The sequence below is a fragment of the Myotis brandtii genome, unplaced genomic scaffold (assembly GCF_000412655.1).
Source record: "Myotis brandtii unplaced genomic scaffold, ASM41265v1 scaffold1308, whole genome shotgun sequence".
Classification (NCBI taxonomy): Eukaryota; Metazoa; Chordata; class Mammalia; order Chiroptera; family Vespertilionidae; genus Myotis; species Myotis brandtii.
This window is the reverse complement of record NW_005354627.1, coordinates 163,782-178,625: the sequence shown is the minus strand read 5'-3', so window position 1 is coordinate 178,625 and position 14,844 is coordinate 163,782. Positions and strand designations below refer to the sequence as shown.

The following is a 14,844-nucleotide window of genomic DNA, read 5'->3' as shown; positions in this document are numbered from 1 at the left end:
ACCGCAGGTGAGTGAATTAACCTATCTGTGCCTCAGTTTCCTCACCTGTAAAATGGGGCTGGATAATAGTATGTACCTGAGAAACTGTGGTGAGGATTAAGTGGGGCAGTGCATATAAAGGACTTTTCTTTTTTCTTTTTTAATTGATTTTAGAGAGAGAGAGGAAGGCAGAGAGAGAGAGAGAGAGGGAAACATCGATTTATTGTTCCACTTATGTATGCATTCCTTGATTGATTCTTGTATGTACCCTGAGAGCTAATAAAGTCCTTCCCAGGCTTTATCCCAAAACCTTGGCATATCGGGATGATGCTCTAATGAACTGAGCACCCAGCCATGGCGACTCACCCCTATTCTTAGCACTCTGCTATGAAGCACCTTTCACTGAGGTCTCTTCAAACCCTCCCTTCCTCACCAGCCCCACATTCATGACCTGGAACTAAGCCTGGCACAGTATAAATCCCAATATCACTTGTTAACAAACAGAGGGATGAACAGTTTCATATTAACAAATTCAATTCCCTAAGTCTTTACAGGGTATTTCTCTTTGGGAGAAACAGCAAAAGAAAAACACCTGCACACCAAGTACTGAGAGCACAGAGCACTTGAGAGCTAATCAAGTCCTTCCAAGGCTTGAGCCCTTAATTCTCCCCATAATTCTGAGTCCCTGCTGTTGACATCCAGCCACCTGCGCAGGAGAGGGAACCGGCCCTGAGAGAGGGAATTGCCCCAGATCGTGGGCCTATAACCCCTGGAAGAGCTGGGCCTCAAACCAGGTCTCCAGCCTAAACTCCTTGATCCCTCTTTTTGATGTGTCCCCACTCCAGGTAGCAGTGGGAGATCACAGGGAAGCTGAATGAGGAGGATCCAACATTACACTCTGCAGATGGTCGGAAAAAACTGACCACACTCCCAGTTATCAGACTCCCTGGTTCCCATCAGGACAGCCAATCTGCTCAGCATGAGGCTCAGCGTCTGAGACACTAAAGGATCTCTATGGGATGGGCTTCACCTCAAAGCACAAACAGTGTGAAAATGGGCCAATAACAATAATTAGAATAACCTGAACTTAAACCACCACAATTACCATTCATCACCTTTCACCGGCTGCCAGGCACCCAGCTATGCGGTTTACATGCATTACCTCATTCACTCCTCACAGCACACCAGGGGGGAAAGACTACCGTGAGCCCCCCTTTTCCGGACGTAGAAACAGACCCTCAGTTGTCCAGCCAACCTGGTAAAGCTTGGCATTCCAACTCCAGTCCCGTCTCTCTCTTTAGGCATCAAAAGATCCAAGTAGAAATCCTGGCTCCATCATTTTGCACAAAGTACTCAGCCTCAATTTCGTCAAAATGGGGGAAACAATACTTACCTTTCAGGAGTGTTTCAGGAATTTCCTATGATGAACCCTGAGCACATCACAGGCACTCACAATGGCTCTCGTGGGAAAGGACGGAATAGGCCCACGAGAGGGAGGGCCAGGCTCGCCCTCTGCACGTCCCCAGCCTGGCGCGTTGGCTGAACAGTCTCCTCTCCTCCAGGCGAGGCCTTTCCCCCTCCCACCTCCAGGGGCCCCAGTCCTCTTCAACCCCATCCAGAACCCCGCTTGCCTTTCTCACCGCCCTCTCCACAAAACTATAGTGATGGGAGCAGAATCATATGAAATCACCTGCAAGACCACCAGCAGGCATGGGGATTATGTAGTCCTGGGGCCACTGGTCATCCCAGTCAAGGGCAAGCACAGTGACCAAGTATCACCACTGAGGACCCAAAAGGTCTTAATGTACCCCCCTCCCCATGGCCCATCTGCTCTTCAAGATACTTCTCAGCCCCCACAGACATCTGGTGCTCACAAATGTCCCACAATCCAATAGATGCTATAGCCACTCGGCAGGAGGAATCCACCAGGACCACTGGGAGTCTGAACACTGGGGGGAAGGGGTGTAGTCCTTTCTAGGTGTCCCCAAGGGGGTTGGGAGGCGGGACAGTAGTGCATGTGAGAGACTGAAAATTGCAAACCGAGATGCAGATGGGTGGAATTATCATCGCCTATTAAGCTTTTGTCTCTTCTCAAACTCAGGGCTGAGCAGCTCAAGAAAGGGAAGCCTCGTGAACAAAGGCTAAAGGATGAGCCAGAGAGATTTCCAAAAGGCTTTTTCCACCGGAATCTTCCTTTCTATAAAGGGCTTTCAAATGGGACCCGAGGCTTAATTTGCCAACTGCCTAGAAGGGGCATTAAGTCCCCAGGAGACAAAACTGGCTGGAAAACTTTAAATAACCTTAATAGGAAGGAAACAGGTAAGCCCTTTAAACAGACAAGGGGGTGGCGGGGGAAGGCCTTGCCTTTTATCTTTGTACTGTACCTTCCTGGGGCAGGGCTGGTCGTGGAGATGGGAGCTTGGCACTTCCCCAGGTGCCAGCTTGCAGGCCCGTCTGCGAGGTCCCAGTGGGGTTACCAGCCTGGCCAAAGGGTGGGCAGGAAGGCGTGCTGCTCTTTCAGGAAGGATCACTGGTGCTGGTGAAATCCAGTTCAATCCAGGGAGGCAGAAGAGCGACCACGTGGCCTGAGCAAAGCAGACCAGCTGGGAGACGGGCCTGGCACATCTCTGCGCTCTGCCCAGAACGGTGCCCGCGGGCAGAGGCGGAGGCGTGCAGACAGCAGGCAGGTGGTTTCATTCAGCCTCAGCTTGCCACAGCCCATGCACACGGGCCAAGCTGAACTTCGAGAGTCTGCACCACGACACTCCTGGCTCTGGTGTAGACACCCCCAGCCTCCTGGGCCTAGAACCCTCAGCATTTGCCTGCTAAGTTTTCCTCCTTCCGTTCTCAGCTTCACCTGTGCTTCCTCCAGGAAGCCTTCCCAAACCTCCCCAGGACTGGGAAGTGCGCCATCTTCTGTGCTCTCACACACACTATTTTACCCCCAGGCCACCCTCATCCTGCCACAATGTAAAACACCTCTGCCCATTCCCACCCCACCCAGAAAGGGAGCACCTGGGAACAGCATCAGCTTGTTCACGGTTCTTTCTCCAGAACATAGCCCAATTTCTGACACACAGTAGGAACTAAAACACATCCCCTGACTTGTAGTAAAATGATGCTAATTTAAAAACACACTGATAACTGTGAGCTTGCGTTTACGGAGTCTCCTGTGTGTTTGGCATTGCACTACAGTGTGGTATACTAATCAGTCCTCACAGCAATCCGATGAGATTGGCTAACGAGGAAACTGAAGCAGGGAAAGGTCAGGTAACTAGCCCAAGGATGCTTACACTCCCAATGAGTGCCATGATTCTGGGCACTGAAGAGGTGCTGGGCTGTGGGAGCACCCCCACCCAGTGTAAACTTACTTGACTAGTTCTTGGTTTAAAGGTAGAATTAGACCAGGATATTCCTCTGAATGAGAGACATGGGGTAGGAGTTCTTATGCAGAGAACACAGGCTCAGAAGGTAAGAGCAAATGAGAAGTAAATTGTAACGTTTCCCCTGGCCCTTCCTGACCCAATGGGAAGGAAAGAGAGAACCCAAAGCAAAGAGGCGACAGGGTGTCAGCAGGGAATATTGGCACTGTCTGCAGGGGAGAGAATGGTGGGCAGTACTGATCTGAAAGCCTGCAGGGGCCCCCAGGGAAGCCCCCTTGCCTACTCAGGGGGGCTCAGACTCCAGCATCAGGTGCCACTGCAGAGACTGCACAATCCTAAGGCCCCAGGCTGTCCTCCAGAGATGGCTTCAGGGCTCTGACTTGTATGGACCTTGTCTGGGGACCTTCAGGCTCTTTTCAAGGATTTGGCATTCAGTGTGACCCAGGTACATCTCATCTGCTGCTGTGGACTGAATGTGTGCGCCCCACCCACTCATACGTTGAAGCTCTAACCTCCCATATGATGCTATTTGGAGATGGAGACTGTGAGGTAATTAGGTGTAAGGAGATCATGAAGGTGGAGCCCTGGTAATGGGATTAGTGCCCTTATAAGAACAGAAACCAGCGAGTTTGCTCTCTCTCTATTTCAACTCATACCTCTACACCTGTCTCTCTCCACCCTTCCCAACCCGGCCTTGTGAGCACACAGTGAAAAGACAGCTGTCTGCAAGCCGCAGAGCTCTCACCAGAACCCAACCAAGCTGGTACCCTATTGCACACTTCCAGCCTCCAGAATTGTGAGAAAGTAAATTTCTATTGTGGAAGCCGGTCTATGGTGTTTTGTTAGGCCGTCATGCAAACTAAGATACCCACTGATCCTTTCAAAACACAATGCAACTTTGCAATATATACAAATATACAATCATTGCATGGTACATCTGAAACTAATATGTTATGTCAATTTTACCTTGATAAAAAATTAAGGAAAAACCCCCACCATGCTAAAAGGCAATCACATAATTACACCTAAACTCAAACTGCTGACTTATGCAGGTAACATCAGCCCATGGGGAAGTGCAATCTTGTGACTGTGAATGAAGTGCTATAAATGGCATTTGTTTGAAGAGTCCAGACTTTTATTAATCCTCACCCGAGGATATATTTTCCATTGATTTTTTAGAGAGAGTGGAAGGGAGAGGGAGAGACACACAGAGAGAAACATTGATGTGAGAGAGACACATCGACTAGTTGCTTCCCACAGCTCCTCCCCACTCCCTCAACCAGGGCCCGGAATTGAGCCTGCAACAGAGGAATCAAACCCGAGACCCTTCAGTCCGTGGGCTGACGCTCTATCCACTGAGCCAAACCGGCTAGGCAACAAGCCAGTATTTACAGTGGACTGCCCTCAGGAACCTTTGCTGCTGCAGAGGAGTAAGAATTAGCCAGACAATAAAAACTGGGAAGGTAGAGGGAACAGCAAAAGCAAACAAATGGAGGCATGACCAAGGTTTGTGTGTGAGAGGCAGGGAGGGAGGGAGAACCAGGACAGGTCACATCGCTACAGCCCAAAACCCAAGTAGCAAGTAATGGGTCAAGTTAAACATTTTAAAATGCAAACAAAATGGGAGGGTGGGGTGAGCCTGGCGAGGCTCATGTGTGCTCTGGGGAGTAAAGAGGATAAAAAAGAGGCCTTTGTTTGTAAGTAAGAGATGAGGAAGAGGAAACAACAAAGTGTTCCAGGCTGGAGAGAGAGCACTCCAACAGGGACCTCTGGATGCTACAGAGCCCTGACCAAATGGGCCAGCATCAGTACAGAACTCTACACGGCTCAGGTGGGAAGTCTAAAGGCTTTTCTGTGCATATGGAGGCCAAGGTGCCGTCTGTTTTAACAACCAAAGCTGCCAACACCCCAACCACAGAATGCACCACAAAGCCCCAACTTCAGACCTGGAACACCTTCAGTCTAATTCTGTAGTCAACTGTAAGCATATTTTAAACTAGCTTTTGAATCTGGGTCTATTAGGAAAGAAAAGACTGCCTCAGTAATCACTATAATATAAACTAAAATATATAAGTGCTGAAAGAATGTCATAAAATGTCATAAAAAAATTCCCAGAGGGGAAGAATAGATGTGGCTGGGCATCAAGCAACGCTTTGAACCAAGTCTTCTCAAGCAGATTGGATTTAGGAGCATTTGGGAGGACTTCCTGGAGGAGGTACAGCTTTGAGCTGAGCCTTGAAAAATCTCATAGGATTCAAAAGCAGAAGAGAAAAGGAGGAAATTCCTAGAGAGGGAGGGGCCCGACACAAGCAACAGTGCTTCCAAGCTTGGGGCAACAGTGTTGTGTTCCAGCGGCTGCAGGGCACAGATGTAAAAGCCTGCGGATCCTGGAGGAGCTGCTCGGCGAGACAGCTTGGCAGCCGCCAAGCAGAGCTGAACGCTGGGCCACCGGCTGCCTGTGGATTAAGTGGGCGGACAGAGAGCCAGTGATGGGAGATAAAAGGGAGTGAAGTGGATAATATTTAGAAGCAAACTTGAGGGGGAAAGAACGTCGGCAGCTTGGCTGGCAGGCCGCGGCGCACGTCGCATTCTTCAGTTTCCTCCCTCGGAAAGCTGCCTTACCCGGCGACCTCTTCCTGGCTTTCAGAGATGTCCAAATGGGAACTATTAACAAAGGCACGCGCCCATTTTTATCTCCGTCACAAAACGCTTCACCGCTCAGGCTTTCCGTCTCGGGCCTGCCATTGGCTGGCAAGTGTGTTACGGGAAGGAGATCAATGGGTTTGGGGACCGGGCTTCTTGGAATTCTTGAGAACTGGGCCCTTCCAACTCTAAAATTTTAGAAGTCTATGAGCTGAAAATTCTTCAAAGCTGAGAGGCTAGGATTTCATAATGTGAAGATTCTTCGAGTCCCAAGTGCCTCTAAGCCTAACATTCTAAGAGTTTACCATTCTTAGTTTCCCTCCTGCCACAGAGGCACCTAAGCCATCCTGGGCATCTGCTCCTGAGTTTGTACCCACCCCCCACCCCTCTGTTGTGTTAATATATTAAATGTTAAAGTCTGAGTTAACCGGTTCAGAGAGAGCAGACACAGCCTGCCAAGCCAGCAGGGGCGCTCTGCAAACAGCTCTCTGGGCACAGAAAGAATCTAATACACATGCTTAGGGGTTGATGCTAACAGGTCCCCTTTCCTGTTAGGGACTTCCATGCCATGTGCCGGGCATTTGTTGAGCAGCTCCTGAGCACAGGGCTCTGTGTGGGAGACACAATGGGGGTGGCAGGCTACAGAGCACAGGGTAGAGATGAGCCAGAGGAAGCCAGCTTCCCAGCCCAGGAGCTAGAGTCACACGGTGCACACTGGAGTCACACGATGCACACTGGGTCAGCCTGTGTTTTGATCCTACACTGAGGGACTCTCACTCTGCAGATGACTTCTGGGGAGAAGAGGACTCTGCATGTTCTGAGGGGTGCCCTGCTCCCTTGGGGAGGTGTCTGATCCCTTACTCGGGAGGACACATAGATTTGATGGGGAGCCACCAGTAGGGACTATGGCTGTGGACTAGAGGGACCATTGGTCAGTGCTGTTTTAACTGCCATGGAGGCTTGAAGAAGACGGAGGACTTGGGAATGGCCATTTTTGGAGAATGGGAAATGAGACAGGTTCTGAAAGATGGGGACAGGAAGGGAAAGGGAGGACAGGGTCTCCATGAGGTGTGGAGAACCAGGACACAGGAGAACCTGATGCACAGGCACTCCGTGCCTCGGTTTCCACAGATGTATACAAGGACTAATGACACCCACTCTTCCTAGCTAGTCAGTGAACTCTCTGCAGGAAAAAGCAGGCTGTTCCCAGGTCTCTGCCCCCAGCCTTGCCATGGTCTAATACTAAGGCACTCCGGTTGAATGAGTGAGAAAGTGAGGGAGAGGAGTCCTAATGGAGGAAAAGGCTCCAGGGCTGGGCAGGTGTCCAGCAGACTGTGCTGCGACAGGCTGGGATCTCTCCGCTCTGCAAACTGCAGCAGGAGACAGCAGGATCACCCACCAGAACCAGCAAGCTTCCGGACAAGCAGGTATCAGCAGCAGCCCACCAGAGACTGCCCGTCCCTCCCAGCTGTGGAGAACACAGGCTCAACATCTCAGGGTGGCTCAGGGTCTCCAAGATATGGGGCCAAAGACGAGCACCGCAGAAATCAGAGCTGGGCCAGCCCTGGAAATCATACAGCCCACACTCTCGTGGGACAGAGAAGACAATCTAGGCCCAGAAAGGGAAAAGGACTAGCCCAGACTCACAGGGAAGGTAGGAATGGGGTCAGGGCTGGAGCCTGCTTTGTATCTGAACAACCCACTTGGTGATTTTCATATTTTGTGTCCTTATAGGAAGGCATGGAGCTATTAAAATAAAGTTCAAGGAGGGGGCTCCTCACGTATGCAGTCTCTTCATTCATTCATTCATCCATCCATCCATTCAACAGTGCTGCATGGTGGAAGGAGGGGAAGCAGAGATAGTCATATCATGGTTTCCGACCATTCATTCATTCTCTGAATACTAATAGAGCACCTAATAATAGTGTTGGCCCTGCAGGGTGCAGATAGAGGAGCTCTGACTAGAAACCAAGGAGACTCTCCCTTATTTAACTGTGCCTGCTTAGGGGTGCCGTCCTCACAGTGGTCCCTTGGAAAGCTGGGGATGTCTTTGAGAACTCTGATTTTAGAATCACCTGTAGATCCGATTTGTAAGCCAGTAGAAAGTCAGTGTGAGCACTTTTTAATTATCTCTATTTTTAAAATATTTTTTAGCAAGATATGATCATCTCTCACCACTCAAACACACACCCAGACAATGCCTTCTAACTATTAAAAACAAAAATCACGTCAGCTCTCACATGCCTAAGAAGCATGGACTCTGGCATCAGACACGCCCAAGTTTGGTCCCTGAGCCCGCCTGGCCTGGTTGGGTAATCATAGCCAAATGACTTAACCTTTTTAAGCCTCAATTTATTGTCTGAGAAAGAGAGATGATGATACGTCTTGTCACATTTCTGTGAGGTTTAGAGATGATGTACTTACAAGGTCTAAGGTAGCGCCCTGTACAGAGACAGAGCTCAATAAATGGTGACTTTATGGTTTCTAACTCCCTAGTGAAGGGGCTGTGGGATTTTACATACATCTTGGATAACCTTAGCAGCCAGACCCAAGTGTTTAGGCTGTGCACACCCTGGATGGGTGACATCGCATGTTTGTTAAAACAAACAAAGTACAGAATGGCAGGGTCCTCGTTTTCTCATTATGCCTCAGAAAACCACATGACTTCGAGGGCCGCTCGTGCAGCTCCTCACCAACTGGTGGGGGGGGGGGGGGGGGGGGCTGAGGCCCCCTAGAGGGAGAAGGAGGTCTCCTAGTCAGCCCAGCAAGTGAGTGGCAGCCAGTACCAGTCCCTGGAGGCAGCTGACGGAGCTGATTGAAATCTGCAGGTCCCAAGACTGTCACAAGATCCGGACTAAAGGCTCAGGTACTCACAGGCCCCTGAGGGCAGGGGCCGCCACCACTCCTGATTACTCCAGCTTTACTCTGTTCAAGAAAGGATGGGCAGTGGACGCGGCTGCTAGGAGAAGGTGCTAACAGGGCAGAGACGAGGCTTCCCTCCTCTTTCTTTCTCAGTCCCGGAGCCGGCCCAGACTCTTTCTCTCTATCTAGGTAGTCATTTTACCCTCTCAGTAACCTCCCACATGTAGAGTCTCCTCACGTCTTCCCCAAACCAGCTCTATTGAGAAAGACTGGTCACTAACTGCCCCATTGGACAGACAGGAAAACCAGTTATACCCAAATCACTGGCTTTCAAGCCAGAGCTGGGACTGAAATCTAGAGGCAAATCTCCTTTCAGCCCACGAGGCCGAGCGGTCTGTAACACATCAGGGAAATCTCTACAGGAGCTGCCTTCACCATCCCTGCCTTGGCCCCGTGGCCAAAAGAAATCATTTCTCCATAGGTATACATTTTCTAAGCAGTAAACTTTTAAGCCCTCAAGTCCTAAAAGGGAGAAAGAAACGGAAGAAAGGACTGAAGGGAGGATTACAAGAGGATACAAAATACCTAGTTGCATGGGTGGCAGGAAGAGTGCATCCTTCATTCAGAGCCAGGCAGACTGGTTCTGTTCCTGATTAGCCATGTGACCTTGGGCAAGTCACCCAACCTTTCTGACTGCCCACCTTAGAAAACCCCAGGGCTGTGAGAATCCAACGAAATGGAAAAGCATACGGCGCTTCCTGCAGAGTGCCAGGCACGTGGAATTGATTACAACCATCCCATGGAATGTCAGGGCTAGAAGGGACTTGGATGATGACCTAATCCTGGTGTCTCATTTCACAGAAGGGAAAAACAAGGCCCAGAGAGGGGAACTGACTTGCCCAAGGTCACACAGCAAACTCAAGGTGATGTTGGGGCTCGCACACTCCGTTTATATTAAAATCACAGACTAGGACCAATGGGCCCAATTTTCCAAGCTGTGCAAAGGTGGAAGGAACTTTTTCAGTGGTTCCCCAACCCAGGGAGTTCCAAAACGTAAGCTTCCTTTCTCGACTTAGCCAGAAAAAAATGTGGTATTTCGACCCAGAAGAAAATATAAAAATTTGAAAAATACTCAAATTAAAACTAAAATCCCAGGTCTTAATAAAAAGGTACTCTCTTTTAAGGCTTCTATTTCCCGCCTTCCTCTCTCATTGCTCCCCCTACCAAAAAAATATTTTGCAATAACAGTAATGCTGAAAGGAAAGAAAAAATAAAAATCTGATGCACTTAACAGATATTTTGGTACAATAATGCATCACAGATGTTCATATCAAACTGTGCACACGCGCATACAATTTTACTGAGAAGGCTGTTGCATTTCTGACGTTGGGGTGGGGGATCCCTAACAACCCCATCCACCCAAGCTCTGCAATCCCTCCCTTCCCAGTTAGCCCACAGCCGCTCATGGGGATGGAGGAGAGATTTCATCACCTCACTCCAAAATGATAACAGGACAAATTGGCGGGGCCGGACACTCTGGCAGGTGGTGAAGGGTGTGGAGATTAGGGAACCAAGAGGAGACCTGTTTCCTTTTGTTTGGGACTGGCTTCCTGCAGCCCTCTGGACGGGCTGGACCCAAGAACAGCGCTAAGAGCGGGCCCAGGCTGGAGACGGGGTGGGCACGTTTGTGAAACCAGAGATTTGAGTCCGTTTGATCTTCAAACATGGGCTTTGGAGACTGTCAGCGGGCTCCTCACTGGCCGATGAATGGCTCTCAGGAACTTTTCCTAAAACATAACCTCACACGCTTTCCAGCAAATGTTTGCAACCTACCAACGCCGTCATTCGGTTGAACAGCAGTGTTTCCAGACCCCGAAGAGAGATAGTGTTGTTGTTTTAAGGGAGACAGATTAAAGCCAGGGGCTGTTTAACCAGGGGGTTGGTGTGCTCCCTTCAGCTCTCGTGGATTCCTCTGTGGTTGGTACAAAGAGGGTGTTGAGATGATGGTGGATCCCCCACCTCCCCAGCCTAAAAAAGATATCGAGGCCAGACATGAGGCCTCCGAACAGAGGGGCCTCCCACAAGCCTGCCTCCTCCAAAATGAGATGGGCGGTGAGCGCTGGGGGAGCCCGACACAGATGATATCAGCTCCCGAGGCTGGCAGGGGAAAGTCACTTCAGAGGGAGAAAGCCGGTATGTTCAGAGGAATCAGCGCGGGGCCAGAGAATGCACAGGATTTTCCCCCGTGGAGAAGGAGTCAGGCGTAGTCAGAACCCTGCGGGGCGTGACTAACTGCCCCAATATTCCTGCCACCAGGGCCCTCTGGGTAAGGACTCCACAATTATGGGAGAGCCAGCAGGAGGACCGACAAACCCGCCTTTCATTTGGCCGGCAAATCAATCTGGCTTCTTACCTCCCTGGGGACAATATTGCATTTCCCCTGGAAAAACAAAGGCCAGAGATCTCTGAAGGGGGATCAGTTTCTGCTGCTGTTTCCCTGGTGAAGAGCTTGCAACATCTCAGGAGCAGCAAGCAGCTCTGGTCCCAGTGGTAGTTGCTGGCCTGGCCAATTTATGGGGCCGTGTCCGTCACAGAGGAGCACATCTCCCGGGCCCACGCCTCACTCCTCACTGGGGCATCGGCCCAAGCCCCATTTGGGGGCCTCTGTGCAGAAGCCACCAGCCCTGATGCGAGCCCCCACCCGAGAGACAGCCTGTTCTCAAGGCACAGATGTGAACTCATTGTTCCCAGGGCCTCCGAGTTGAGTTTGGGGCCAGTGAGCGGCGAGTGACCTCTGCCCATGGAAACAGGGCTTTTAATGACATTTTGCTGGATCAGGTCTCTGGCAGCCCGAGACTTTAAACCTCCTAGGCTCGCCCCTTCTCCCTGCCTCCACTCCTAGGTTCAGAAATCAGAACTGTCAACCTTTAAGTGAACACATTTCTCTGAAATTATTAACCCCAAAACTATCCTGGCTGGCTTTCTCCCAGCCTAGGGAGGCAGTCCGAGGGTCGCCTGGAGCTTTGCAAAGGTCCGGGAAACGACAGTGCTTCACATCAACAGCAAGCCATAGACCCCAGGCCCACTCACCACACCTGCCCTGCCCCCAGGCCCAGGCACCAGGACTCCCTCTCAAGTCCCCTGTTTACTCGCTGCTGCCTGGATGTGCCCACACAGCAGCCTCAGGACAGCCTCTTGATCCTGAGATCCGGGCCTCGAAGGCAAACTTTCCGCTCCCTCTTTTTGTTTTTCATCACTCTGATGCTCCCAGGGAAATTCTTTCTGCTCAGGCAAGCACGGCAGGTGGGGAGTGTATGTCCCCGACAGGTAACACCACCGAGAGGGAAGCCAACACCCGAACTCTTACCCCCAAATCCAGCACATACCAGTTTTCCCTCAGACCACCCCAAAAGCAGCTGGAGAGCCGCTCTACAGTCCAAAAGACCCTCTCTCTTTGGGGGAATGGCAGGCCCTGGCTGCCAGAGAAGGAAGACAATCAGAGAAGAAGACCAAGGGGCACAGGGGCTGCCCAGCTCAGGGGCCAGGGGCCGCGTGCTTACCTGGGAGAAGTTGAGCCCATTGAGTGGATGGCACTGCTCCTCCACCCGCTCCACGGCCCCTGTGCTCTTCTTCATCTTCTCGGCCTGCTGGGCCAGGTAGAGGTCGAGCACTGGCACGCCCCGGGAACGCACGTCGGTCTCCGTGAGCGAGTTCACCATCAGCATCACCCACACGGGCCTCTTGCGCTCCCAGTTGCCCGCGATGGCATTGAACAGGTAGTCAGCGTAGAGCCCCTTGCCCCTCTGCGCCGGCGTCATCCACGAGGGCATCATCAGCTTCACGTAGTCCAGGTGGCGCTTCAGGCGCCAGTAGAGCTCGCGGGGCAGCACGTCCTGCAGGTTCTCCCCGTGGGGCAGCAGCTGGCAGCTGGCCAGCGCTGTGATGGTGTAGGGGTCCGTCAGGTCCAGCTCGAAGTAGACACGGGCACTGGCCTGGAAGGCTGCCTTGGAGTTGTCCGGGATGAAGTCCCAGACGCGGGTGTAGGGGACGTGGATGGTGCCAAACAAGTAGGCCGGGGGGTCACGCCGAATAGTCCACAGAAAGGAGTTGAGGTCCCTTTGCTGCAGGAGGGAGGGGAAGGAAGGCAGTGAGGCTGGTGGCAGCAGAGTGAACCAAGGTTAACACAGAGGGGGCAGGAGGAGATGGGGATGGCAGGCAGACACCTACACGGGGCCCTGGGAAAGAGCAAGGGCTTTGGAAGCTGAAATGCCCACAGACAAATCCTTTGCTTTGTCTGAGCTGTATGATCTTGAGCACACTGCTTCACTTCCACAGACTCAGTTTCCCCATCTGTAAATGGGGGTGGGGTGGGGGTGGGGGATAAGCTACCTCAGGGGTCAATGGGAGAATAAAAACACACAATATATCTAAATAAGCGCTAAGAGCAGTGCCAGGCACAGAGGAAGGGGCAATGAAGGAAGCTCTCATTCTGATCAGCTTTCACTGTTTGTGCCCAGGTCTGCCACACCACCTGAGAATATTCAGGCTTGGGCCAAGCCAAACCTTCACCAGTGGTGTGTTTGATGGGGAGGGTGGGGAGAGGGGGAGTAAGAGTACTGCTCTGGTTAAGAAGGGAGGAAGTCATATAACTGAAATCCAACCATTAGAAGATACTTGCCAAGAGCACTTTGAAAGCAGAACACCTATTAAAAATAGCACACCTATTTAAACAGCGACTTCCCATTCATCAGGGTGGATACAGTTTTCTTTTTGGAGGGCAGATCTGGGTGTCAGCTACTCTGCTCCACCAGCTGAAACCACAGATGAGAAAGTGCTTTAAAAGCTGCAGGCTACGTGAAGTCTCAGGCCCTGGCCTGGGGGAGGAGGATGCCATGGAATCGGTACCAAGAAATGTATATAGTCCGGGTGCTTGTCGGCTGCTCTCCTAAATAGGTGCACCTGGTCTCCAAGCCTATTCTCTGTCATCTATGACCTAAGCTCTGACAAGAGTGTGTGTAGGGGTGAGCACTGAGGGGCATGGAGACAAGGGTCATTTCTCCAGATCCAGTTTAGGGTCAGGGGTTAAGGGGCATGAGAAAGCAATTGTCATTTCTCACAGGCCAAGTCATTTTCCAACCTGCAAACTTTAGGTCAGCTCAGCATTTCTCTACCTGACTTGAGCACAATGAAAAGTATGTTTCAGGGCGGGTGGAGGAAATGGCACCTTACTTTACTAACAACCAACAACTGTAATAGACCGGAGATACAGGCTGGCTCTGAGCGCCCTGCAGGTCACCGAGCTCCGGGCTGCAGCAGGAGTCAGGCCCATGGAGGTGCACCTTGTCCAAGGTCAACTACCTTTGGAAGCCAGTGAGGACCCTACAAGATCATCTCCTGTTCCCCTGGCCTCCAATTCAGGGTTATTTTCAACGTATTAATTTACACTGTGAGGGGGTATACTGTGGGAAATCACGAGATTCCTTGGTTTGGAAGGAAAATTAGGAGAACCAATAATTACTCAACTCCAAGGAAATATTAGGACAGCATCTATTTCCTGGCACTGCTTTTCCTGTCCTCTCAAGTAGGGCATTTGGAAGAGTGGGTGCTGGGGTCTGGGTTGGAAAGGGAGAGAAACGTGGAAAACCGCACTAGGGAAAAAAGTTTGTCTTAGGTCAGAGGGGAGCGCAGGGGATCCAGGGAGGCTGGGAGGGGGCAGCGTGTGAATGAGAGAGAAGGGTTTGATGCAAAGGAATGGTAGAAACAGAGAGTCACAGTAGGCAGGGAGAAAACTGGAGGGTAAAGGCAGGATAGAGGTAAGAAAGGGGCACAGAGGAACCATCCGAGTAGGACTAAAAGTTGAGGAGAGCCCAAGAGCGCCAGTGTGAGCTGGAGGAGCGCCCATCCAGGCTCCCGGCGGAGCTGGAGCCGGGGCGGCAGCAGCTGGGGAAGGGCGCCCGAGGCAGCACCTGGCGGGCGG

General features: G+C 51.4%; 1 protein-coding gene across 1 annotated transcript in view; it reads right to left on the bottom strand.

Moving 5' to 3' along the window:
- TRABD2B (TraB domain containing 2B) overlaps window positions 1–13,042 on the bottom strand; it is a gene marked incomplete at its 5' end in the record, with an annotated part of 194,165 nt that extends 181,123 nt beyond the window's left edge. Inside the window, one exon of the mRNA XM_014534521.1 lies at window positions 12,428–13,042. Coding sequence (XP_014390007.1) covers window positions 12,428–13,042 — 615 coding nt within the window. The remainder of the gene's footprint in view (window positions 1–12,427) is intronic.
- Window positions 13,043–14,844: the final 1,802 nt, after the last annotated feature.